At 50.7% G+C, this 27019-nt stretch overlaps 2 protein-coding genes across 2 annotated transcripts; both read left to right on the top strand.

Annotated features, from left to right (window-relative positions):
* The first annotated feature begins 5861 nt into the window (after positions 1-5861).
* On the top strand, positions 5862-9759 carry IGFBP6 (insulin like growth factor binding protein 6). The gene is made up of 4 exons (XM_032420723.1): positions 5862-6440; positions 8439-8578; positions 8765-8884; positions 9415-9759. The coding sequence occupies exons 1-4, from the start codon at positions 5960-5962 to the stop codon at positions 9535-9537; spliced, it is 864 nt and encodes a 287-aa protein (XP_032276614.1). The 5' UTR covers positions 5862-5959; the 3' UTR covers positions 9538-9759.
* Positions 9760-10924: 1165 nt separating this feature from the next.
* On the top strand, positions 10925-20145 carry SOAT2 (sterol O-acyltransferase 2). Its single transcript, XM_032420923.1, has 15 exons — positions 10925-11051; positions 11502-11557; positions 12052-12188; positions 12531-12590; positions 12910-13017; positions 14481-14757; positions 15174-15243; positions 15842-15926; positions 16041-16086; positions 16296-16425; positions 17612-17709; positions 18138-18236; positions 18743-18878; positions 19372-19517; positions 19716-20145. Exons 1-15 carry the CDS (start codon positions 10976-10978, stop codon positions 19764-19766), a joined length of 1575 nt encoding a protein of 524 aa, XP_032276814.1. The 5' UTR covers positions 10925-10975; the 3' UTR covers positions 19767-20145.
* The last annotated feature ends 6874 nt before the right edge of the window (positions 20146-27019 follow it).

Here is a 27019-nt window from a genome sequence, read left to right as displayed (position 1 = left end):
TTCTCCCTCTCCTACTCCCCCTGCTTGTGTTCCCTCTCTCGTTGTGTCTCCCTCTGTCAAATAAATAAATAAAATCTTAAAAAAGAAAAAAGAAAAACTGCATCCTGTACTCTATTCTTTAGAAGCATGGTCACCAATTCTAGCCCAAGGCAGGAGAAGTATTAAGCTCTGTCTTCTGGAGGGCAGAGTATCTACATACATTGGAAGTCTCCTGGAAGGAAAATTTGTCTCCTCATCCTTATTTATTTATCTATCTATCTATCTATCTATCTATCTATTTATTCATTCAACCACTTATTTATATCAGTGTTATGGACTGAATTGTGAATTAAAGAAGAGATGTTGAGGGCGCCTGGGTGGCTCAGTTGGTTAAGCGACTGCCTTCAGCTCAGGTCATGATCCTGGAGTCCCGGGATCGAGTCCCACATCAGGCTCCCTGCTCGGTGGGGAGTCTGCTTCTCCCTCTGACCCTCCCCTCCTCATGCTCTCTCTCTCTCATTCTCTCTCTCTCAAATAAATAAATAAAATCTTTAAAAAAAAAAAAAAAAAAAAAAGAAGAGATGTTGAGTCCTAAGCCCCGGTACTTCACAGTGTGACCTTATTTGGAAATAAGGCCTTTGCAGATTTAACCAAGTTAAGATCATTAGGGCAGATCCCAATCCAATATGGCTGGTATTTTTATAAAAAGGGGAAATTTGGACAGATTACACACAGAGGGAAGCCAACGAGAAGATGGCCATATGATTACAGAAGCAGAGATTAGCCTGATGCATCTGCAAGCCAAGGGATGCCAAGGATTGATGGTTACCACTAGAAGCTAGGAAAAGGCAAGAAAGCGTTCTACCCAGAGTCTCAGAAAGAGCATGGCCCTGCTAGCACTTTGATTTTGTACTTCTAGCCTCCAGAACTGTGAAACCATAAATTTCTGTTGTTTTGAACCACCCAATCTATGGTACTTTGTTACAACAGCCTTAGCAAATGAATACAATCAGTATGCACTTATATATTTATTTTCTACCTTATTTAATCCAAAATTATATTATTTCTTTGTTGCACGAAATTTTTTCAGCTTCAACCTTTTAGAGTCCTTTCAGGTTGGTTCTTTTTTTTTTTTTTTTTTTTTTAAGATTTTATTTATTTATTTGACAGAGAGAGAGATAGCGAGAGCAGGAACACAAGCAGGGGGAGTGGGAGAGGGAGAAGCAGGCTTCCTGCTGAGCAGGGAGCCCGATGTGGGACTCGATCCCAGGACCCTGGGATCATGACCTGAGCCGAAGGCAGACGCTCAACGACTGAGCCACCCAGGCGCCCTTCAGGTTGATTCTTATGTCTCTTTGATATGCTCTCATCCTTTTGTGTTTTTTGAGCACTTCCTTACTTCCTGGTACTACAAAGTGTTCTAGCTCATCTTGTATTTCCTGTACCAGGCCTAGAATCAGCTATTTCTGGAAGGAGTTTTGCTTCCTTTTGCTGGAGAATGGTGCTTAGAAACCAAGATCTGGGTGCTACCTACGCTCACTGCTATTGAGGTGCCATTGCTTCTAGGCCCTCTCAGATACTACGAATGCTAACCCATGTATATACACATATCTAGAGTTGCTTCTGTACTGCCCATCTGTATGTAGATTATGCTAAACATGAGTTCATACTGAGGTCTCTGATTCCTAACCAAGCACCACAGGATACATTCTAGCCTCTCCCCCTTACTTATCTGTGACTTCTCCCACCAACAATGAGAAACCTGGCTCCCAATATCCATAATTTACTTGTTCAACCCCAGTATACATGTAAAGCAGTTTCAAAAATTTGTAACCTATAAGCCCATGAGAAAATTTATCAACTAGAGCACAGTGTTTTTATGTAGATTATGCTGTGCCTTTTATCTTTAGCCTTATACTTTCCAGTCAAAACACTGTTGTGTTTTTTTTTTAAGATTTTATTTATTTACTTGAGAGAGTGCGCGCGCGCGCGCGAGAGAGAGAGAGAGAGAGAGAGAGAGAGAGAGAGAGAGAGCACAGAGGGAGCAGGGGAGGGAGAAGCAGACTCTCCACTGAGCGGAGAGCCCTACATGGGGCTTTATCCCAGGACTCCAGGATCATGACCTGAGCCGAAGGCAGACGCTTAACTGACTGAGCCACCCAGGCACCCCCAAAACACTGTTTTCTAAAGTTACTTAGGTCAGCACCTTTTTGCCCCTCACCCCCTTCAGTGTGTTTATGTCATAGATCTATAATACAGTTAGATTCATTTGCAACAGTCTACATTCTATCCCGAAATACTGTAGCATACTTGTTGTTTTTTTAAGTGCTTGTCAAGTGTGTGTTGGATGGACAGATATAAATTCTAAGCTCTCCGAGAGCACAATTTCTCCCTATTTATGTCCACATAACCTATTTACATCCACATAAATAGATGCTCTATGAATCTATTGAATATACTTTAATTCATTTAAATGAAAGAAACAAATCTCGGACCCCCAGTTGCTGCTCCTTGTCCACTAATGATTCCCAGTTCCCAAACTGTCTGGCTGACTCCAGCCCAGTCTAGAAAAATGCCCTGCTGTCTTCCCATCTCTTCTCCCAAACTCTAGTATAAAGTCGTATTCTCCAGAAAGCCCTCTTTAATTTATTCTGGGGCCAGGTTTCCTTCTCCTATTGCACCCTGACCACACTCTGGGCCTCTTAGACTCTTTGACCTTTATTCTAAGAGCAAGGGGGAAAAGAGGAAAAAAGAGAGGAGGGCTGAAGAGGTGGGAGAGCCAGAACACCTCTCGGGGTGGGCTGGACTAGCGCAGAAGTTCAGGAGCGATGGTGGAACCTCCAGAAGAGGTACAGTGTGCCCCATTGACCTCTCAGTGCCCTTTGCTCACACCAAAACCACCAACCTTTACTTGTATCAATTCCAAACTCCTTATATGGGAGCTGGGGGCCCAGAGATGAAGACGGTGTGGGGCCCCTGTTCTCAAAGTACTCACTATCTAACCCATCATGTAACCAGAAAAGTAAGACACAGGAAAAGATAAACAAAAATTTAAGACAGCGACACAACAGTGTGGATGAATTCAAAGGAAGGCGGAGAGCTGGCCCAGCAGCCGAGGAACAGGTGATGGAACTTGATGTGTATTGAGGAGAAATGAGGGTTCTATCTCTGTGAGTTGAGAGCTTGGAGTCCAGAGGAAGAAATCGCCTCTGAGCCCCAGTTAGGCCACACATCCACTTCCCCTTACCTCTGTTCAGACCCAGAGATGGGAGACCGACAGGGGGTTTTGGGGAAGGTGATCCAACCAGCTGGCTGAACCAGCCTATGCTTTCAGGTTCACTGTCCACAGGGCCATGGATGGTAGATGGGAGCACGGGACTTATGCAGGTGGGAGGGAGGGGACATGGCACACCACCGGAGGCGTTTTGAAGAGGAGTCTCATGAGCAGGACTGTGTGCAGCAGGACCAACTGGAAGGCTGTGTGGGAGACAGACTGCAGGGACCGAAGGCTGGAGGCCAGCTGAGCTTATCACAACAGTTCTCATCCAGCCCACACCAGACTTGGGCCATGTCCTGATGTGGTCACTGATCCACAACCCCCGGTCTTTCTGTCTGTGAAATGGGCCACCACTTGTCTTTCCTCAGACTCAAAGCTCAAAGGGTCTAGGCAAGCCCTTTCCTTTACCCCTTGTTTTCAAAAGGAAGTCAGCACCTGGGGTGTCAGGGATTTGGACAGACAGGCTGTGTGTGTGAGAGACACAGAGCATAAGGGATCCAGAGAAGAGAGCGTCCTGTGCAAGAGAAGGAGGAGGCCCAGCAGAGTTTACTTCTGGAAAAGCCTGTTTTCACAGCCCTGGCAAAGTTTTCAGCTAACTCTTCATTCACAAGGAGGCCAGAGTCCCAAAGGTCTGCACCTTGGCCCGCACTCCATCCTGAGTACTCAGCATGTGCTGCAGTTCCCACTCTTTCCGGTGCTCTGGTAAAGGGCATCCCAAAGGGAGGAAAAGCCGAGTCCAAGAGTCTCAGTCTGCAAGGAAGAGACTGGTTAAACTCCAACACCCACACAGTGCAGCTCTGGACATCCACGCTGGAGGGGTGGGGAAAAGGGCAGTGTGGTGCCAGTGTGGTGGGGGTCCTGGACTGGGCGGCCCAGCTCATGCTGCAGGGAGGGAGAAGTTGGGCAGGTGGGAGCAGTAACCAGGGCAAATCTGTTGTAGGGGTGGTGGTGGTGTGGGAGGGGTACGGGGAGTTTGAGAAGGGAGGACTGAGAAGGAGTGGTGGATGGGAGAGGCGACCCAAATACCGGGCTTTCCTGCGATATAACCTAAAACGGAGAAGCATGAACATTTACAAAGCCGCACTGGGATCCTGCAGGGAGCACGTCCATCTCTTCCTCATCCCCAACTTCCCTCGGCCTTCCTGTTTGGTGCTGGAGCCCATGCACAGCGATAAGGCTTTGGGGACAGGACAGAGCTCTCCACCCTGGGGTCAGAGCTGGGAGCAGGAGGTCACAGAGTCTCCGCAGAGTGGAGGAGAGCTGCCCCCTCCCAGTCCCCCAACTCCCTTCCTCCCAGCCTGTCCAATCTGCCTCAGTGCGTCGCAAGACACTGCTCCCCAAATTCATGTTCTAGGGTCCCAGGGTAGCCAGGGCAGGGGGTGGAGCGGTGCTGGGAGTGAAGTTCTTTTTTTGTATTTACCTAAAAGTTCAGGAAGCCCTTGCTGACATTAGTGCTTGGGGGCCCAGAATTTAAACTTAGTCATTGCCCAGAGCCCTTGTTTTAGGAAAGAATGAGATGGCTCTTGTTGCGTAATCCTGAGCAGGGCCGGTGTGAGCTGCCAAGAGGAGCGGTCCTTCTTCCTGCCTCTTGCCTCTAGGAAGGCAGGCTCAGCTAGGAGGGCTGGGGATGGGTGGGGCACTGCCCTGGAGAGGGGAGGTGGGCGGTTGGGGGGGGGTGGTAGACAGACCAGTGCAGTGAAGGCTGCCCAGCTGGCAGAAATACCCAGACCCGTCCCAGTCCCAGCCCACCACCCTCTGGACAAAGCAAAACCTGATGAATCCAGACAACCCAATGGGTGATACCAGGAGTGAAGGGGCAGATTCTAAGACAGGAAAGGAATGGAGGCTAACCTGGATGAAGGACAGAAGGCGGGGGTGGGGTGGGGGGGGTGGGGGTGGGCGGTGGGGGGGTGTCTGTTCTCTGTCCACTGTTGCCAAGAGCACCCAGAGTATGGGTTCGTCTAACTTTTACCCCACCCCCCTCCATAATTTCAACGGGCCAGTCCCTCACCACTACCCTGTCCCTACCTGCCAGGTGTTCAGCTATTCTCACCCTTGCACACAGGGGCCGTCTGGGATACTCCGGTGGCCCCACCACAATCCTAGGGGTAAAGCCTATACATTCAAGGTTCGCCTTCCCACCCTCTCCCCACCTCTCCCCTTGCTCCCCTCAACCCCTTCTTCCACCTTCACCCAGTCTGGCCCCCTGACCCCCGTTTTCCCACAGTAACATCTCAAAGCTTGCTCTTCCTCTCCTCTCCCTTGGGCTACTTTCTCCCATCAGCAGTGGGTTTTCCCAAATCCCCATTATCCAGCATCCCGGGCCTTTTCTCTTTCCCTTTGCATACATCTCTCTTGTGACTCCCACACCCCATCCCTCCCCCCTCCCTTTCAGACAGCAGGCCCCTCACTCCCCACCAGAGTCCCTGCGCCCCTTCATCCCCCACACATACACATGGACGGGATTCCAGGTTTTTCGCTTCATCCCAACTCCCGTCCTCTCCTTCTTCCACCCCTCCCCACCCTCTAGTGCCTCCAGCCAGCTGTCCAGCTCCCAAATTCCAGCCGAGAGTCCCGGGAACAAAGCAAGAAAAATCAGAGTCATTTGGGAAGTAAACAGAAACTGGGAAGGGAGGGGGGAGAGAAAAGTGGGGAGGACCCAGGTGGGGGGGGGGGCCTCTCCAGTCCCACCCAGTTTAGGGAATGCCCCTGCCTTCTCCCCCACCCCCCTTCACCTGGCTCTTAAAGGGCCCGGCCCCTGACCGGCGGCTACTTAAGGCAGAGGGGCGGCGGCGGGCAGCAGCTGCGCTAAGACTGCTCTGGGAGGAGTGGACGGGACAAAAAATCCTGACCATGACCCCCTACGGGCTGCTGCGGCCCCTGCTGCTGCTAACCCTGCTGCTCGCTGCCCGCTCAGGAGCCGCGTTGGCACGGTGCCCAGGCTGCGGGCAGGGGGTGCAGGCGGGTTGTCCAGGGGCTTGCGTGGAGGAGGAGGATGGGGGGCCGCCGACCGAGGCCTGCACGGAAGCTGGGGGCTGCCTCAGGAGGGAGGGGCAGCAGTGCGGGGTCTACACCCCTAACTGCCTCCCAGGACTGCAGTGCCACCCGCCCGAGGAAGACGAGGCGCCTTTGCGGGCGCTGCTGCTGGGCCGCGGCCGCTGCCGCCGGGCGCGGGGACCCCCGGGTGAGTCCGCGCCCCGCCCCTGCCCCGCCCACGTGAGCCCCGCACAGCCGCGGGCAGGGTCCTGGAGAGCAGGGTCCCGCAGAGCCGGGCGCGGGCAGCCCTGCAAGCCTCTGGGTTCTGTCAGTGATGCTTCTTTTTCGTAACCCTGGGGGGGGGGGGGCACGTTTGGAGGGTGAAGGGGCAAGGGCGGGAAGCAGCTAGAAGGTTGGGGTGCGGCTACAGGCCCTGGGGACAACGCAGAGAAATGTCTGAGCTCTTAACCTTCCCCCCCCCATTTATTTTCTCTTGAAGGGAAAGGTGAGCATGGAGGGGTTTAGGGCCATGCCACAGCATCCCCGCTCCTTTCCTCGAACCCCCAGAGCTGCGGAAAGGACCCAGATGTTGTTCCCAGTTTCCACTGGAAGGAGGGAAGGGAACCCAGACTCTCAAATCCTGCACACACTGAGAAATAGCCCCCCTTCTCCCCTTAATATCAGGGTGTCCAAAGCACCTGAACATGGGGTCTAAAACAGAAGACTCCCCAAACCCAGAATTGTTTCAGACTAGACTAGAGTCAGAGGGCAGGCTCTAGGGCCCTCAAGAGAAGGGGATAGAGGTGGGAAAAGAAGGAATCTGCCAAATCAGGGTTATGATTTAAAGCTGCTCAGAACCCTCCACCCACCCTACCCCACCCTACCCCAGGGAGGAAAATAGAAGGCTGAGTCATTGGGTGGGTGGGACAGAAGTGAGTCAGAATCCAAAAGATGGGGGGCAGCAAGGACATAAGGAGGGCAGGAAATGAAAGCAGCCCCCCCCCCCCCCCCCGCCCCGCCCCGGGCATCTGAGCTCCTGGTTTCTTCCATGGGAAGGGATGGGAAGTTAACTTGGAGTTTCTTTCAGTCCAAATGCCTGGGTCCGGGCTGCTAGGGGTCCTCATAGAAAGGGTTGTCTAGGTGGGTCAGAGGAGGTAGTGGGAGCATGGTCGTGGTAGGGTGCTAAATGGAGGGAATGAGGGGCATGTTCTGAGAAGGGTGGAGGAAGAAGGATCAGAGTCAGGATGGCAGAGGGAATGGCTCTTGGGTTGCGGGTAGTAGGCAGGTGGGAGCAACTGTCTAGGCTTGAGGATTGGGGACTTGAGCAGAGCTTGTCTTCGGGCATGAAAAGGAACAGATGATCCCTTTGGGGCCATAATATCTAATTTTACAGCTGGGGCAAATTCCAAGCAGTGCATACTCCCCTCCCTGCATTTTCCTTACCCTGACGTCCTGGTCCTGATTTATTTCCTCACCCCCTCCCATCCTGAGCTTTCCCCAGGTCCCCTAGACACCATGTATGACACTTTCTCCAGAGCCAAGAACAGCCTGCAGGTTAGAAGCCCCTCATTCCCTGCATCTTTGCAACCTGCCCCTCTGCCTGTCCCTGTAAAGGGCTGAATCATACTGTTCCTGGGACCACTGGGGTTGAGCTGGGCTGAGCTATCGGAGACCAGAAGGGAAAAGCCCCCACTGCAGTGCCCCAGAAGTAACTATGTCTAAAGCCTGGGAGGGATGGGCTGAGTCGCAGCAGGGTCACACCGGGGACACACATTCCACTTGGGTCCCTGCTAACCCCGTCCCACATCCCTTGTTCTTCTGCCTCATCTCCCTGGCTTGGTGCACCCCCTTCTGGCATCTGGGGGAACAGCCAGGTCTTTTCACCCCCAAGCCCAAGGCCTCCCTATATATTTTTATTTGTCCTGGATGTTTCCTTTCCAAAATGCTTCTGCCTTATAAGACTTAAGACTAGTCTGGAGATATTGTCAGGAGAGGTAATATCATTCTTTGTCAGAGAGAGAAACTGAGGCCAGAAGAAGGTACAGGAGAAAACAAGTTCTAACCATCCTCATTTCCACTACTTGGAAAGCTCTTCTCTTCCTCCCACTTCGGGGAGTCAGGTTGAGCAAGGCTCTCTTCCATTTGGTTCTGGTCTTTGACTTCTGATTTCTGGACTCTTCCTCCCCCATTCTTCTTGTGGCTGTAGGAGAGAATCCTAAGGAGAGCAAACCCCAAGCAGGAACCACTCGTCCACAGGACGCGAACCGCAGAGACCAACAGAGGAATCCAGGGGCCTCTACCACTCTGGGCCGACCCAATCCTGGGGGTGTCCAAGACACCGAGATGGTGCGTTCGCGACTGGCAGAGAGCAGGAGGGGTGGGGAGCCCTGGACACTCCCATCTGAGGCTGTCCCCTTGGGCTTGGAGTGGTCTCCCACGTGCGCGTCCTGGGAGCCTGGCTGGGGGCACTGGGGGCTGGACAGTGGAGCTAGGCTGGGACGGTTCTGAGCTGCCTGCTCCCCCTTCTCCCAGGGCCCGTGCCGCAAACATCTGGACTCAGTGCTACAGCAACTACAGACCGAGGTGTATCGGGGGGCTCACACCCTCTACGTGCCTAATTGTGACCATCGGGGCTTCTACCGGAAGCGGCAGGTGAGGCCCCTCCTCTCCTCTCTTCCCCTTGGTCCTACCAGGGATGGGGTGAGCTTACAGAGGGCATAAAGAAGACACTGCCCCTGCCTTTAAGATCCCCCCACTTTAGAGCCCACACAAACCCAGAGAAGAGCCACACGCTGTAGTAGAGGAGTCAGACGGCCTAACCCAGGAACGCCTAACTCTGGGGCTCCCATCTGGGAGGTGGCTCACGGTCGCCTAGGGGCTGTGAACACACAGGTGGCTGAGCCCTCCCCCCAGAGTCTGAGAATTTGCATTTCTAACGCAGTCCCTAGGGCTGCTGCTGTGGCTGGTTTGGGAACCACACTTTGAGAACCGTGGTTCAGGCCTGGAAGAACAGGCCCAGTTTAGTGGGTGGAGAAGAGAGGAGCAAGAGAAGGGAGCCCAGGGAGCCTCCGTGTCCTGAGAGCTCTCAGATGTTCCTGCATACTCAGACTCAGCCCCCTCGGGCCCTCAGGTCCCTCCTGCCCTCAGGGCAGCCCCTCTGATCCCTGTGCCTCTCTCCCTAGTGCCGCTCCTCCCAGGGTCAGCGCCGAGGTCCCTGCTGGTGTGTGGATCGGATGGGCCAGCCCCTGCCGGGGTCCCCCGATGGCGATGGAAGCTCTTCCTGCCCCACTGGGAGCAGTGGCTAAGCCTGGGGGGTGTGTGGGGGGGGCGCTGCTGGGCCACTGGAAGGAGCCTGGGGCTGTCATCTTGGGTCATTTGTTGAGTGATGAGTAACTCAGGAGCCCTGAGCCCCACACTCCACCTTCAGGCGCTACCCCACTGTCCCCCTCACCCCCTGGGACCCCACACATGGAGAGATTGTTAGTGTGGGCTTGGGGTGTGAATAAAGCTGTGTTGGGGGTCTCTGACCTACGTCTCTGTGTCTCTAACTCTCACATTTATGGAGCCCTTCTCTCTCCCACCTTCTGTCTCCCACCTTCTGCCCCCCGCCCCCCCCTGCAGCTCTCCTTTCCTCCACTGGGAATGCAGGAGACAGCCACTGGTAGAGGTTTCCAGCCCTCGAGCCTCACCCCACTACCCACCAGGGAGTGGGAGCAGGGGAGACGTGGGGGTCAAGGCCTTTGTCTCAGTTTGTGACCTTGTTTCTAACACTAATATTTAGACACAACGGGACAGGGGAGAGGAAGGATTAATAGTTAATCCCCAGGAGGAACCAATAAAGAGGAACTCTCAAAGCACTTACCTTTCTGTTACATCCTACTAAAAAGGGAAGGAAAGTCTTACTTATCGAGCCCCTCCCACGGGCCAGACCCTGGAGTGTGTGCTTCTCTGTGGCCTACCTCATTTTGTGCTTACGATAACCTTGTGAGGTAGGGACTTTTGCCCCTGTTTTCCAGAGGAGGAAACTGTGGCTTAAAACATTTGGGTCACTTGCCTGAAGTTACACAGCTGGCGAATGAGGATTTAAATCTTGTTCTTCCAGCCGTGACAATGCCTGGCATCCCCTAGGCCCAGAACAAGGGTTTGTTTAGCCTCCGTTCTGCCCACACGCTAACCCCAGCAGGTGTCGGGCAGAGCTGCGGCCCGGGGCCCTGGCACCCGGCACTTCCTGGAGGGGCCACAGCACGGCCTTTGTCACAGGCGCCAACCCCATCAGAACACAACTCACATGCACACGACACACCTTATCGCATGGTCTAAGGGAGCTGAGTGCGCTGGTACCCGGAGATCCTTCAGGCTGCTGGGAAGGAGATGGCCAGGGGAGTCGTGCTAGGCGATAAGCCTCAGAGAAGCAAAGTCCTCCTCCCCACGACACGCAGGGGTGCAGAGCCACTGTTCCTGTGGGAGGGGTGGCTCACTCAGCTGGACATCTGGGTGGCGGGTTGGGCCGTTGAGGGGGTGGCAACCATCCCTGGGACAGCCAGCAGAGCCAGGTGTGTAGCTGAGAAGTGTTAGCCTCTGGGCCAGATGACCTATTGTGCTCCTGGAGGTTCCCTCCTCCTGGGAGGACTTTAGTCTTTGGACCTGTCTAATGAGCTGAGTGAGATAAGAGCTGGGCAGGCAACAAGGAGGGAAGGGAGGGAGCACTCCACAGCCGCCTGCTGCCCAGTCAGGACTCACACCATGGAGCCAAAGGCGGCCCGACTGCGGAGGGGAGAAGGGCCGAGAGGAGAGCAAGAAGAGCGACCCTCGGGAGAAGGTGAACCACCCTCTGGGGGCGCTGAGAGCTCAGCGCGGGCTGGAGGTGGGGACGTGTTGTTGAGAGGGGGCTCCTGTTGTTTTGGGAGGTGAGGGAAGGCGGCCGCTGCCTCTGCCCCTCACTGCCCAGCCAGCAGAGGGAAGTGGAAAGATATTCAGAGCTGGGGCCTTGCCCTATCTTGTGGACTCTTTCACCCCTGAGGGTGAACGGAGTAGCTTCCCGTTTCCCAGGCAATGTCATCAGGCTCCCGGTGGCCGCTTCACCCCCTGCAAAAGTAACTTCCCCTTCTGATCGCCCCACCGTGATACCAGATACTCCACTGGCTGGGGGCGGGGAGGCTGCTGAGCTGACAGAAAGCACTTCCTGGACAGAGGATGCTTCTGGGTCTGTCCCAGGCGGCAGAACCTTAACTCCTCCCCCTTGGGTGTGCCCTTTGACCCCGCCTCCTAGGAAACACCAAGAAGGACGGAGACGTGGACTTGGTGCAATGGACCCGACATATGGAGGTGAGGGAGGTCAGAGGTCAAGATGGACAGGTCTTGGAGTGGAGGGCTGTAGGGACGAGGACACTGTAAAGACAATTTGTTCTTGGGCTCAAACCCCTCAGATCAGGTGAGAGCTAAGGGTGAAGATGGAAGGGTTTGAAATACAGGTCAGCAGGGCAGGGGCCAAAAGTCAGCCAGTGAACAGTCTTCTGTTGGTGGGACTAAAGGTCAGGAGAGGGAAGGCTGGGGAGAAGGAGAAGAGAGTAGGGTCAGAGATGACAAGGTGGTCGACATCCAGACCCTGGCCCTGCAAGTGGCTTTCCTTGGTCCTCACTGCTGCCCTGGGAAGCCAGAGAGAAATAAACTTGGGGGGAACCCCTGGGCCGGAGCCGTGCCTGTTCCTGTCACCTAGCGATGGGCCCGACACAGAGAGAAAGAAGCTCAGCAAATACATGGTGAATGAGAGGATGGCTGTCCGGATGGAGACAGCGGGCCTGACCTGCTTTGTCCTGTAGGCTGTGAAGACACAGCTGCTGGAACAAGCTCAGGGACCGCTGAGGGAGCTGCTGGATCGGGCCATGTGGGAGGCCGTACAATCCTACCCACCACAAGGTGGACCTGTACCCTCCATTCCTCCAGATTCCTCGAGCAAGTGAGCGTCTGAGGAGCGGGGGGCTGGGCTCCTGTCGCAGGCTCCTCTACCGTGAGGGTTATGAGCCCTAAATATCATCTCACGCATCCTTTGCCGGTGTGGGCATGACCCCGACTTCAACCTTCTCTCTTTTCCCCTTATCGCCTCTGACCCTGACCTCCACCTCTGGGCCTTGTTCTGCCCTGGTCCTGACCTTCCACCTGGTCCTGCCCTCGGGCCCTCACCCTGACCTTCCTCTACTACTGCCCTTGGCTCCCAAGTATTCACCTTCTGCAAGGCTCTGCTCTCTGCCCAGTGCCTTCTTCCTTTGGGTCCTGACCCAGAACAACTGTCTTCATTCAGGGCCCGGGAGCCATCCCTGGGGAAACGGAAAATTTTCATCATCCGAAAGTCCCTGCTTGAGTAAGTCCACATCAAGGACAGGGGATGGGAGGAAAAGAAAGAGCTTTGGCTGGGGGGGTCCAGGACCCCTCATTTCTAATCCTCGGGTTCTAGGTGTTTGGAGGGAAGGCTTGGAGAGGGCTTCTAAAGTTCATCTTCCCCATTTGCCCTGGGCATGATCGTGGAAGAAAGGCCACCAAGATAAGTCCCAGCCATGTCCTAGCCCTTAGCTGCAAGTGCCCAATTGATAGTCCTCACCCCACATGTGTATCATGCCTGAGCTGGTCCCCACGAACTTGAGGACCCTCCCACACTGACCTTCGGGCCCCTGTCCCTGCAGCGAGCTGATGGAGGTGCAGCATTTCCGCACCATCTACCACATGTTCATCGCCGGCCTGTGTGTCTTCATCATCAGCACCCTGGCCATCGACTTCATTGATGAGGGCAGGTAGGCCCCCCTCTGGCCTGGGATAGGCACACAGATCAGACCCCCTAGGTCCCCAGTGTTCCATTTGCCATTGCACAGCCCCCCCCAGTTTTGATCCTTTGATTATTGGACACACATCACCATTGCTTCCAACAACCTTCCCACCTAAAACACACTCTTAGACTTCTTCTTTCCACAGCCTTGGATGGCCCTTGGTCTGACCTCCCGGGTCAGCCACTCTGGGGACGCTCTCTCCTCCGCTCAAATACTCCTCAGTAGGAACCCTGCCCTGAGGCAGATACACGTGAGCACACAGGCACGCTTCACACCGCACCGCTCGCTCACACTCCCTCCCAAGTCAGCACTGCTCAATCCAAGCAACCTCCATTGAGCACCTCCCAAGTACCCACCCTGGGGGCCAGAGATGAGGGCCAGGCCCCATCCCTGTCTGTGAGGCACTCCCAGTCTTGTGGGGAACCCAGACAAGCCCACAGGCATCCCCCCAGAGCACCCCTGACTCTGGGGATGAGTCTCAGAGGGCTATAGATCTTGGGGGGGGGCAGGTCTGTATTTGCACCGCCCCTACCTCACCCTAAGTATGACTTAGGAAGCAGTAAAAAGAGGACCAAGGATCTGTGGGTTCAGCAACAGTATTTCCTTCTGGTAAAATTGTTGTTAATTATATGAGTAGTAGAAGGATCAAATGTCAGTAAAAAGTTCAAATACACGTAAAAGTGACAGTTCCTCCTGACCACTCTTGCCAACCCCAGACCTCTACCAGAGGTAACAGTTTTAACAGTTTTGAGAGTTTCCCTCCAGAGCATTTTCCATGCGTTCGCATCCATATGTATATAAGAACAAAGAAAGTATCTGTTGTGAGGCTTTACATAAATAAGGTACTTACTGTACTTATTGTTCTGGTTTTACTCCTTGACAACTTCTCTTCCTATCTAAGAGATTTTTCCATGTCAGCCCACTGTTCTTAACGACTGCAGTCGGGACATGCCAGCTTTTGGTCCTTTCCTCATGGACATTTAGGTGGTTTCCCATTTTTCCCCGTTACAAACCATACACTCTAAACATAAGCAAATAAAACAGCCCGTGACCTGCTTTCCACTAACTCCGTGTACAGCTACAGCTACTCCAAAAGAACACAACTAACGGAAACCAAGGCTAAACTCTGAATACCTCATATTTTAATACCCGTGGCATACAAAGTTCTGAGCCCTCCTGCAACATCGTAAGATTCAGAGGGCTCTAAAGGTCATTTGTAGGCAAACCCACCCCATGATTGAGTCTTTTCGGGCAACACCCTGTGCTAGAAGTTCGGGACAACAGAGGTGCCATCTTGAAAACCTTCAGATATGGGGCCCTAGTAACCTTCACAAAATACCTGTTTATCTTCCAAGAGCTCTGACTGCCGAGGGAGGGGACAAGGATGGGCCACACATTTGTCTCCTTTGTTTCTCCCTCTCCACTCCAAGGCTGATGCTGGAGTTTGACCTACTGATCTTCAGCTTTGGACAGCTGCCCTTGGCGCTGATGACATGGGTCCCCATGTTCCTGTCCACTCTGCTGGGGCCCTACCAGGCCCTGCGGCTGTGGGCGTGGCCCCGGGCTGGAGGGGCCCGGATGCTGGGGGTGGCCCTAGGCTGCGTGCTGCTGGTCGCCCACACCGCCGTCGTCTGCGTCCTCCCGGTCCACGTGGCCCTGAAGTATCAGCTCCCGCCCGCGTCTAGCAGTGTCCTAGTCTTCGAGCAGGTGATGGGCGAGACGAGGCGGGGGCGGGGCTCCTCTGGGGGAGGGCACTTGTACTACAGTATTGGTAGGGGCGGAGCTAGTTCCTAGGGGCGGAGTCCGGCGCCAAGGATTTGAGCGCAACAGCCGGCTCCAAGGAAATTTCCTGCTATGCAAATGTAATCGGACTTTGCAAGGAGTCACCGGGGTTGGCTGGCTGGAGGCCCCGCCCTGGCCTTTCCTGTACCCCTTTACCCTTGACTCATCCCAGCAGCTGCTTGTTAGGCTATAAGACTACCCGACAAAAAGATAAAGTATGGGCTTTGACTCTACACATTTTGCAATCTGCCTGCCTCTCTTCCGTAAAAGAGCGCACAGAGATGTTAAGTGATTTGCTCAAAGCCACACAGCAACTTAACCTCCTTTCCATTCCATCTCAGGTCAGGCTCCTGATGAAGAGCTACTCCTTCTTGAGAGAGGCTGGGCCTGGAACCCTTTGTGCCAGAGTAGGTGAGGCCTTGCGTCGGCCCTGCTGTGAACTTGGGCCTTTTGGCTGTTTTGGGTGAAGTCAGCAGTTGCAGGATGCTTATAAAATCTGTGGCTTCCTGAGCCTGTGTTGCCCCCAGGGCAGAACTCTGGCCTCCAACTGGACTCTGTGGGGCTTAGTCATTAGGCATTCTCAGGTCCCACCTCTGAGATATGGCATCTCTGTTACCCAGGACTTCTGGTACTTTCCAATTTCCAGGCTTAGCCTGGAAAGACCCAGGGTATGAGAGCCTTATATTGGGAAGTCAGAACAGAAGGAGAGAGAATGTGTGGTGGAACTTGTGAGTGCCAAATGAAACGCTGACCAAGCAGGTCCTGTCCCAGAAAGTAGGGTGCCTGGAACGGAAGCAAAAGAAGGGTGTCAAAGAGCAGCTTCAGCTCCTTAGTAGTCTCACTTCCCCACCACACCTCCAGACCCAGTATCCAGCCCCTCACCCATCCCCCGAACCCCTGTCCTAGCCAGCCCTCCACCCACCAGTCCCAGCCCTTCCCCAGCGTCCACCCCTCCCCCGCCCTCTCTCCCATCCCCCTTCACTGATGGAGCCCTCTCCCTCCTCCCCAGGTGAGGGCACGCAGGCCCCCAGTTTCTCCAGCTACCTCTACTTCCTCTTCTGCCCCACGCTAATCTACAGGAAGACTTACCCCAGGTAAGACCCTGCACCTCTTTCTCAAATGCCCAGGCCCATCAGGGACCCTGCCATTTTATTTTCCTTTCTATTATTCCCATTATTTCCTTTCTATTATCCCCATTGTTGCTGCAGGACACCCAACGTCAGGTGGAATTATGTGGCCAAGAACTTTGCCCAGGTCAGAAGATGGGGTAGAAGGGCGGACTCGTGGTGGCCAAGGGGGCATTTCTGGGAGTGAGGTGGGGGAGGCCTGGGGAGGAGGTCAGAGGGTGGTGCTAAGGTAAGAGGAGGCAGGGGCTGGGCCAGAATCCAATTCCAGAGCCAGGGGGCAGCTGCTCGTGACCCCTCTCAAAGTGATGTGTCCCCCACCCCTCCCGCACCCCCCAGGCCCTGGGCTGCGTGCTGTATGCCTGTTTCATCCTGAGCCGCCTCTGCGTCCCTGTCTTTGCCAACATGAGCCGGGAGCCCTTCAGTAGCCGGGCTCTGGTGCTCTCTATCATGCATGCCACATTGCCAGGTATGCCCACCAAAGGTAGGGCTGGAGGGGGCTGCACCCGGGGGAAGGTTTCCTAGTAGGGGACTCCTGCCTCCCCTCACTCTTTCCCTTCAGTCAGATTCAACACCTCCCGCTCCAGAACCTCTCCCACATGCGGCCCCTCCCATCATTGCTCACTTCAGATGACCACTCCACTCTCTCTTTCCACATTGGCCTCCTCACCTGTCTCCTTACCCCTTCAATCTTTCCTCTCCTGCCTGCCCCTGACACTGCTGCCCAGACGAACGTCCCTCCTCCAGGTTAATCATTCCCCATCTTGCTTCAAAAACTCCAGTGACGGGCGCCTGGGTAGCTCAGTCGTTAAGCATCTGCCTTTGGCTCAGGTCATGATCCCAGGGTCCTGGGATCGAGCCCCACATTGGGCTGCCTGCTCCGTGAGAGGCCTCCTTCTCCCTCTCCCGCCCCCCCTGCTTGTGTTCCTGCTCTCGCAGTGTCTCTCTCTGTGTCAAATAAATAAATAAAATCTTTAAAAACAAAAAACAAAAAACAAAAAAACTCCAGAGACTCTGCATTACTGGCCTCTCCAGATAAGATTTGACCCCTTGGCCTGGCATTCAAGGTCCCTTCCCAGGCAGCCCCTCCCATCTTCTCATCCTGCCACAAGCTCCGCCTGTTCCTTGAAAGACATGGCACTTTCATGCCTCCGGGCCTTTGCTCATACTGGTCCCTCAGCTTGGACTGCCCTTTCCCCATTTTCCAGCCGTGAAATCCTGTCCCTTTTTGGAGGCCTATGACTGAGATGCCTCCTCCTCTAGGAAGCCTTTCAGTTTTAGCCATCAATCACCATGACTCACCCCTTGCTCTGCACTCCCAAGCACATCAATGGCCATCATGCTTAGCTCCCAGCACATTTGACCTTGATGCGTGGTTGGACATGTCTCTGTCCCTATCTCTGCCTCTGTCTGTCTCTCTCCAACCACTCTGTGAACTCCTGACGGTCAGGAGCTTTGAGATTCATCTGTGCATCCCCAACATCTGGCATGGGGTTCATGAGCAGATGGATGGGTTAATGAATGCATGAGTTAGTGAGTGACTAGTAAATGGTTGGTAGGAGTTGGGGCCCTGGTTGCTGATGAGGGCCCCTCAGAGCTTCCCAGGGCATCCAGGTGGGCCAGTCTGACCTGCAACCCTTGTCCCCACTCACCAGGCATCTTCATGCTGCTGCTCATCTTCTTTGCCTTCCTCCACTGCTGGCTCAACGCCTTCGCAGAGATGCTCCGATTTGGAGACAGAATGTTCTACCGGGTGGGGCCTGGACCTGGTCACTTGGGAGCTGGATGCAGGGAGAGCTGGGGAGTGATCTGGGGAGGGTGGTGGCTCCATGGGGTGTCACCTCCTCTGTGCTGTCAGTCTCCCACATGAGAAACGTGCTCCACTGGATGCCGTTCTAATGCCACCCCTCCACCTCCTGACTAGCCAGGGCTACCTGCTTTCATGGGCATGGTACTTTGGAATCATCTTCTCCTGAGAGGGGGCGAAGGAGGGAGGGCAGGGCGCCTGGTCCTGAAGAGGCAGCTTGGAGAGCGCCTGCTGTCTTTCTTCGGCCAGGGGCCAGCCCCGTGTGGACCACTGGGCCAGGGTGCAGGAAGCTGGGAGGAGCAGCTGGGGCCTGGGAAGAGTCAGGACCCTGATGCTCACCTCCTTCCCCCAACCCTGACTCCACTCTTTCCCAGGACTGGTGGAACTCGACGTCCTTCTCCAACTACTACCGCACTTGGAATGTGGTGGTCCACGACTGGCTGTACAGTTACGTCTATCAAGATGCGCTGTGGGTACGGGCTTGGCAGACCCCCTCAGCTCCCACAGTTAATGGAGCCTCTCCAGGACGTTCTCCTTCCCTCCGTCTGCACCATCCACCTTTTCCAGACCTAGGGGCCCCCTTGACTTCCATCTACCCCCTTCTACCCAACCCACTGGGCAGAAAATCCTCCTTAGGATCTAAGTTCCTTCCTTCCTTATCCTTAACTCCACCCGCCACAGAGCATTTCTCTCCTCCTTAGCCTTCTAAGGAGCATGCATATAGCAACTCTCAGTTACCAAGACTTTTCACATACATAACCTGCACAGTAACCCTGAGAAGTATTATTATATCCCCTTTTAAAGATTGCGTGTAAGAGCTAATAAAATGCTCTTAAATAAGATGTATCAGCCCTTCAGACCCCAAATCCCATATTCTTTCCATTGTACCATCCACTCTCCTGGCTTCCTTAAGGAGGGGGCTCTTTGTGGAGGAGTCTTGGAGAGACTCATTCCACCCTCCTCCCCCCACCCTTGCCAGCTCCTTGGTGGCCGGGCCCGAGGGGCCGCCATGCTGGGTGTGTTCCTGGTTTCTGCTGTGGTCCATGAGTACATCTTCTGCTTTGTCCTGGGATTCTTCTACCCTGTCATGCTGATACTCTTCTTTGTAATTGGAGGTGAGCTGGGCCTCCGTGTGGGGGAGCCATCCAGAGGGAGGAGGAGCCATCCAGAGGGAGGAGGCCTGGAGTCCTGCTCCTGGAGACTCCAGACTGACAGGGGAGGCCACACACCCTTCTGGGGGGAGGCATGAAAGTTGGGGTGGGAAGGAACTTGGGAACAGGGAGGGAGGAAGCAGGGGGTTTCTTGGGGGATCTAGAAGATTTCTGGCTGGAGAGGAGCATCTGAGCAGGGCACACATAGAGGGAGACAAAAGGGAGAAGTGGCATGAGGCTGGAAGATTTAGTATAAGATCCAGGATACTGATGTATAAACTGAGGAATCCTGCTTTCACATGAGCCCCTTGAGACCTCTACGGTTGCTGGAGCTGGGTTCAAGATCTTGCCCAACGGTGCCTTCCTGTTCCATCTCTCCCCAGTGCCATGGGATGGGAGGGCAGCCAGGGAGACGAGGTATCTGGAATTGGAGTAACAACCTTTCCTCCTGCATCAGGGCTGATGAACTTCATGATGCATGACCGGCACACAGGCCCAGCCTGGAATGTGCTAATGTGGACCATGCTCTTTCTGGGCCAAGGCATCCAGGTCAGCCTGTACTGCCAGGAATGGTATGCCCGGCGACACTGCCCCCTGCCCCAGGTAAGGGACCACGACCCTCACTCAGCGCCCCGTCCAGAAGGACACACCTCCCCTCCCCAACAGCCAGTCCTCTTTTGTTGCCCAATTCAACAGCCGTTTGGTCAGGGGCCAGGGCCTGGTTTGGGGGCTTCCATGTCTTGGATGTGTAGGGTGGGCACAGGAGGGAACTCATGCACAGTTCACCTCTCTCTGGCACAGACAACCTTCTGGGGGCTGGTGACACCTCGATCTTGGTCCTGCCATACCTAGAGATCGGAGCACCCTCACTGCCCAGATGATACCACCAAGTTCTTCTCTGCCTGCAAAGCCCGGGACCAGGGTGCCTCTCCCTGCACTCCCAGATCTAGCTCCAAGTCAAGGGGGCCTGGCAGGCATGACCCCACCAGGGAACTCCAGGGACTGCGATCTATGGACCTGGAGGGCAGCTGAGCACAGACTCAGAATGGTGGTGGCTCTTGAGCCGCCAACCCCCTCGATGGGGCACAGAGCGCCCTCCTACCTCATGACTGTCCAGACTTGGGAAGACTTGAAGGATCTCATAGATCTGGTAATGCAGGGTGACCTAGAGAAGCTGAGGCTGCCAAGGTCTGAGAAGGGTTTGGCTCGCTCTTTGTACTGCCTCCAATACAATAATAAACTGTGTCTCTTTTTATTCATTCATTTGTTTATTCCTTCATTCATTATGTGTTGAATGCCCACTTTTGACAGGCAGGCCTGAAGAGCTGTGTCCGCAGAGGCGAGACTGTGTGGTGGGAGGGGCTGAGGGTCTTGGATGACACCCATTGCCTTTTTGATGCCATCCCCTCCCCAAAACCCAGCCTCACCTTCCCTTCCACCTCTATTCCTTCTTCAGCTCACATTTCCACACCCCTTAATCCTTCTGCTCCCAGCAACCCCTGGCACATTTGAGGAGGGCCCACAGCAGGCCTCCTCTCCCTCCACAGACCCAGGAGAGGAAATGCTCGTACAGACCTGAAGCAATTATCTTAACTTCCTGAGCCTCAGTTTCCACTGCTATAAAGTGGACCTTAAAATGAAGAGTGTCCTGATTGTACGGGTTCAGAAGGTCAAAATATTCGTGTTCAGCCCCATTCCAGAAACCAGACTGTGTGTCACTCTAAGGAGAGGATCGTTTCTGTCCTCCTTATACAGGTCCCCACCTCACCTGGTGCTGGGAAGACATCTAGATCAGTAAACTTTTAGGGAACTTAGCCCCGGGGGACAGAGGACCAAACAAACCAGCGTCCCTAAGAAAGGGATAGGTGCTTCTTTTTTTTATAAGAATCTTTTTAAAAATTATTTTGTTTATTTATTTTTAAGAGAGAGAGCGCGTGCACAACAGGGGGAGGGGCAGAGGGAGAAGCAGGCTCCCTGCTGAGCTGGGACAATGCAGGACTCAATCCCAGGACCCTGGGATCACGACCTGAGCCAAAGGCAGACGCTCAACCAACTGAGCAATCCAAGCACCCAGTAATTTTTTTTTTTACATGTTAACAGTATGTATGGATATCTTTTCATGTCAATAGTATAGATCTATTTCATCACTTTTAATTACTGCATGGTATTACATTGCATGTATATACTAGAATTTATTTAACTAATTACATACATTTCAATTGTTTCCAGTATTTTTTTCTTATAAACAATTCTATGATGAACTTCCTCGTGTATATATACACATCTTTGTGCATTTTCCTGTAGGAATTTTCTAGAAGCAGAATTACTGGAACATTGGGAGGTGTTACTCTAAATTTTGTATACATCGCCAAACTTCCCTCTGGAAGGTTTAAATGAATTTAAATTGTATGATATCGCCCATTTCCCAACCCCCTTGCCCATACGGGGTTTTGTCAACTTACTTATTTTTGCCAATCTGATAAGCAGAAAATTATGTCTATTGTCTTCATTTTGCATTATGATCACTGCTTTAAAACTTGAATATATTTTCCTATATGTACCAACAATTTTTGTTTGTTTATTTTTAAGACCAGTTTTAGGTTCACAGCAAAAATGATCAAAGATACAGAGATTCTCCATATACCTCCTGCCCCCCACATATGCATAGCCTCTCCCATTCTCAGCATCCCCCGCCAGAGTGGTATAATTGTTACAATTGATGAACCTACACTGACACATCGTTATCACCCACAGTCGGTAGTTTAGTATTCCCTCTTGGTGTTGTACATTCTATGGATTTGGACAAACTTACTATTTTTGTTTTTCTAGTTTTTTCTAGCTTTATTAAGATATTATTAAAATATGTAGTTTAAGGCATAGCATATGATGAGTTGATATATGTATATGTTGCAAAATAATTACCACAAAAAGTTAGTGAATACCTCCATCCTCTAACAGAATTATGTGTGTGTGTGTGTGTGTGTGTGTGTTGATAACATTTAAGATTTTCTCTCTTAACTTTTTTTTAATTCATCACTTTATTTATTTTTTTTTTTAAAGATTTTATTTATTTATTTGACAGAGAGAGAGATAGCGAGAGCAGGAACACAAGCAGGGGGAGTGGGAGAGGGAGAAGCAGGCTTCCCGCCGAGCAGGGAGCCCGATGTGGGACTCGATCCCAGGACCCTGGGATCATGACCTGAGCCGAAGGCAGAAGCTTAACGACTGAGCCACCCAGGCGCCGTCTCTTAACTTTCAAATATATAACACAGTATTAAGTATAGTCACATGCTATACATTAGACCCCTAGAACGCATTCCTCTTATAGCTGGGAGTTTATACCCCTCGACCAACATCTTCCCATTTCCCTCCCCCTCAGCCCCTGGCAATCACCAATCTACTCTCTACTTCTATGATTTGGCTTTTTTAGATTCCATATATAAGTGAAAACATTCAGTATCTTTCTCTATCTGATTAATTTCATTTATCATAAAGCCCTCAATGGATTTGGACAAATTTGTAATGACATGTATCCACCATTATAGAAGTTCTTTACCTAAAAATATTCTCAAATATATTGACATCTATTAAAGGATTCTATATTAGATCCACTGATCAGTACCATAATGTTTAGTTACAGTCGCTTCAGAGGATGTTCGATAACTGGTTATGGTGAATCCCCCTTTGCTAATTTTCTTTTTCATATTTTTTCTTTGCTATTCTTGGGCATATGTTCTTCATATGAAGTTTAAGAGCCTTGATCCTTTTTTTATTTTTTAATAGCTGTTGGCCTCTTCCTTGTGGCCTTGAGAGAATAAAAGAGCAGGTCATCACTAATGTTTACATCAACAAGCTTAAAGAGTTTGGATAACTTAGACCTCAGGATTGATGCTTGTCATGTAACAAGGGTGCATACTGATTATTTGCAAGATCATAGAACTAACTGTGATCATTCCTTTAGAAAATGGACTTGACAGGGGTGCCTGAATGGTGCAGTCAGTTAAGCATCTGACTCTTGGTTTCAGCTCAGGTCATGATCTAAGGGTTGTGGGATCCAGCCCCGAGTTGGGCTCTGCGCTCAGCTGGGGGTCTGCTTTGGATTCTCTCTCTCCCTTTCCTTTTACCCCTCCCACTCGTGCTCTCTCTCTCTCCCTCCCTAAAATAAATAAATAAATCTCAAAAAACAAGAAAATGGACCTGACAATATAAGTTTATATATAACCTAGTTATTGAATAATAAATCTCATAGTTTTATTGATACATAATTGAAATATATAAACTGCACATATTTATTTTTTTATCTTTTTTTTTTTAAGATTTTATTTATTTATTTGAGACAGAATGAAAGAGAGAGAGCACATGAGAGGGGGGAGGGTCAGAGGGAGAAGCAGGCTCCCTGCCGAGCAGGGAGCCCGATGCGGGACTCGATCCAGGCACTCCAGGATCATGACCTGAGCCGAAGGCAGTCGCTTAACCAACTGAGCCACCCAGGCGCCCCTAAACTGCACATATTTAAAGTGTATATTTTGATAAGATTTGAATAGATATACACATGTAAAACCATCACCACAATCAATATAATGAATATATCAATCACCTCTAAAAGTTTCCTCATGTCCATTCATAATCTCTCCCCTGTGTTCGTCCCCACCCCCATCCAACCATCCCCAGGCCATCACTGATCTACTTTCTGTCATGTTAGATTAGTTTGAGTTTCTAGAATTTTACACAAGCGGAATATATGGTATGTATTCTTTTCTCTCCAGCTTCTTTCATTCAGCATAGTTACTTTTAGATTCATTCATGTTATTACATTCATTGCTTTTTATTACTGAGGAGTAGTCTGTTGTAGCACAATTAGTTTATCTATTTACCTGTCCAGGAACATTTGTGTTGTTTTCAAATGAAGCCATTACAATGAAGCTGCTGGAACACTTAGGTAAAAGTCTGTGTGAATATGGGCTTCCATTTTGGGGGGGTAAATACCTAGGAGTAGAATGTCTGAATCACATGGTAGGTGTATCTAACTTTTCAAGGTGGTTGCACCATTATACATTCCTACCAGCAGTTTATGAAAGTTCCAGTTGTTCCTCATCCTTGCCAACACTCGGTATGGTCAGTCTTTTGCATTTTAGCCATAGTAGTATCTCACTTTGGTTTTCCTTTCTGTTTCTATAATGACTAATGAGGCTAAGTGTCTTTTCATGTGCTTATTTATCACCAGTATATATTCTTTGGCAAAGTGTCTGTTCAAACCTTTTGCTCCTTTTTAAATTGGGTTGTTGGGTTTTTATTACTGCATTTTGAGAGTTCTTTATATATTCTGGATACAAGTCCTTTAACAGATAGGTGATTGATCTACAAATATTTTCTCCCCGTCTGTGGCTTGTCCTTTTTGTATCCTTAACAGTTTCTTTCACAGAGCAGAAGATTTTAATTTTAATTAAATCCAATTGATCAGGGTTGTTTTTTTTTTTACTTTTCATAGTTTTGGTGTGTTATCTAAAAAATCTTTGCCTAACTTGAGGTCACAAAGATGTTCTTCTATGTTTTATTCTAGAAGTTTTATAGATTTTCGTTTTATATTCAGCTATGTGATTTATTTTGAGCTAAGTTTTGTATATAATGTGAAGTATATGTTAAGTTTCATTTGTGTGTGTGTGTATCCAATTGTTCTTGTACCATTTGTTGAAAAGGCTACCTTTTCTCCACTGAATTGTCTTTGCAACTGTAGATCTATTTCTGAACTTTCTTTCTGCTCCACTGATTTTTTGTTTTGGTCTTTCTTTATACCAACACCATACTGTCTTGATTACAGCAACTTTATAATAAGTCTTGAAAATATGTAGTTTCAGTCTTCCAACCTTATTCTTTTTCAAAGTTGTTTTCGCTATTTGAGTTCTTTTGAACTGCCATATAAATTTCAGAACCAGCTTGTGAATTTCAAAAAAAAAAAAAGAGAGAGAGAGAGAGAGAGAAATCTGCTGGGATTTTGATTGGGGATTGCACCTTGAATCTGTACATCGATTTGTATTGAACTGACATCTTAAAAGGGAGTCTTGGCACCCGTTAGCCTGTAAGTCTCTCCCCTTATTTAGGTCTTCTCTAGTTTATCACAGCAACATTTCATAGTTTTAAGCACGCAGAATTTGCACATCTTTTGTCAGATTTGTCTCTCAGTATTTCATGTTTTAATGCTATTGTTTTCTTAATTTCAATTTCTGATTGTTCATTGCTAACACTTTGAAATCAACTGATTTTTGTATATGCGAATCAACTGATTTTCTGTCTTCTTTTGAATTACTTACGATTCCCAAAATGGAATGAATGGCACATTTGGTTTCACTGTGTTATGTGTTGTATCTTACATTGTATTGTATGTGCTTTCATCACCCCAGAGCAAGTTGCTGCTATGCTCCATTTCCCCTACTCCCTTGTTGTTTTGGAAGTTCAATATACTCTTCCAATCCCTTGATAGTTACCTACCTTCCTTCCTATTGGATTATTGATAATCCAATACCTACTTCTTTACCATCATTTTTTAAAAAACCAATTATGGGGCGCCTGGGTGGCTCAGTTGGTTAAGCATCTGCTTTCAGCTCAGGTCTTGATCTCGGGGTCCTGGAATCGAGCCCTGTATCGAGCCCCGCATCGAGCCCCGCATCGGGCTCCCTGCACGGTGGGGAGTCTGCTTCTCCCTCTGCTGCTCCCCCTGCTCCTGCTCTCCCTCTGTCTCTCAAATAAATAAAAACTTAAAAAAAAAGAAATATACCGGGCGCCTGGGTGGCTCAGTTGGTTAGGCGACTGCCTCTGGCTCAGGTCATGATCCTGGAGTCCTGGGATCGAGCCCCGCATCGGGCTCCCTGCTCCGCGGGGAGTCTGCTTCTCCCTCTGACCCTCCCCCCATCACGCTCTCTCTCTCTCATTCTCTCTCTCTCTCAAATAAATAAAATCTTTTAAAAAATAAAAAAAATAAATATACCAATTATTTCTTCCATTAAGATGTTTTATTTTACTGCCACTTCTACCCTGATAAGAGAGACCTTCAGAATACTTTGACTGATCTCTCCTACTCTGCGTCCCATCCCTAGGTGTGGCTGAGAGAGTACAGTACTTAGGGTCCTAGATATAATTAAGTGTCTGTCCAGCTCCATGAGCATTTAACAGCTTGATATTTGGCCAAGTGTCCTGCTCACTGCAGGTTTTTCCTCCCCCTTGTCTTCCTCTACCTTGACTTCTCTATTCCCTAGCGGAGTTTTTTCTTGAGTATTTTCCTCAGGTGAGATAGGAGCTTGAGATACTCTTTGTAGCTCTAAATACCTTTCTTTTGCTCTGACAGGTGAAAGCTTTCCCAGCTGGGGATGAGGTCCCTGGGCAGCTGGTCCTTTTCTCTCACTGTCCCCACGTTTAGCTGCCAGTGCCGCGGATGAAGAGTCCTGGGTCAATTTGGTGCTTTTCCCTTTGTACCGAACTTGCTCTTTCTGTCTAGAAACTTGAAAATGTTTTTCTTTAATCTTGAAATTCAGAGTTTCATGCTGAGATGTCTGCCTTTTCTTTTCTTTCCTTTTTTGTGTCTTCCTGTGCCCTTTCAGTCGGCAAGCTGAGATCGTTCTTTCAAGTCACTGAAGTATTCTTCTATTTTTAAATTATTACCTCTCTTCCGTCTATGCCTTTTCGTTCTTTTGGAGCTAATACATTTAAATGTTAGGACTACTGGATCTATTCTCCAAGTCTCATATTTGCCTCGTTGTTTCCATCTCTTTGTATTCTTTGCTCCATGCTTTGAAATATGTTTTCCACTTGTTCTTCCAAGCCACTAATTTCAGTCTCAGCAGCGACCAGACTTTTCTCTTTCGATGCATATACTAATTTGTTGTTGTTGTTGTTGTTGAAATAACCTTTCTTTAGTTCCAGAAAGTATTTTTTGGTACACCACTTGAATCTCTTTAAGTGCTCCTAATATTTTCTTAAGTTGTCTTATAACTCTTCAGTGGTTCCTGTTGCTGTCTGGTATGCAGGAAAAATAGCTATAATGACCTCATCCTTGTAAAGCCAGGGTCATCTGAGTCATGTTCTTTCAGGATCCCCCATGGTCCTGACCTCTG

Source organism: Phoca vitulina, unplaced genomic scaffold, assembly GCF_004348235.1.
Source record: "Phoca vitulina isolate PV1807 unplaced genomic scaffold, GSC_HSeal_1.0 scaffold23, whole genome shotgun sequence".
Lineage (NCBI taxonomy): Eukaryota > Metazoa > Chordata > Mammalia > Carnivora > Phocidae > Phoca > Phoca vitulina.
Note: the sequence above shows the minus strand (reverse complement) of the source record. Positions and strands in the feature narration are given on the sequence as shown.

Coding starts and splice junctions, on each gene's coding strand:
- IGFBP6 (XM_032420723.1), top strand. CDS start 5,960: ATGCCCCTGCCTTCTCCCCCACCCCCCTTCACCTGGCTCTTAAAGGGC. Junction 6,441..8,438: donor CCGGGCGCGGGGACCCCCGG/GTGAGTCCGCGC, acceptor TTGTGGCTGTAG/GAGAGAATCCTAAGGAGAGC. Junction 8,579..8,764: donor GTGTCCAAGACACCGAGATG/GTGCGTTCGCGA, acceptor CCCTTCTCCCAG/GGCCCGTGCCGCAAACATCT.
- SOAT2 (XM_032420923.1), top strand. CDS start 10,976: ATGGAGCCAAAGGCGGCCCGACTGCGGAGGGGAGAAGGGCCGAGAGGA. Junction 11,558..12,051: donor AATGGACCCGACATATGGAG/GTGAGGGAGGTC, acceptor TTTGTCCTGTAG/GCTGTGAAGACACAGCTGCT. Junction 19,518..19,715: donor GACACTGCCCCCTGCCCCAG/GTAAGGGACCAC, acceptor TCTCTGGCACAG/ACAACCTTCTGGGGGCTGGT.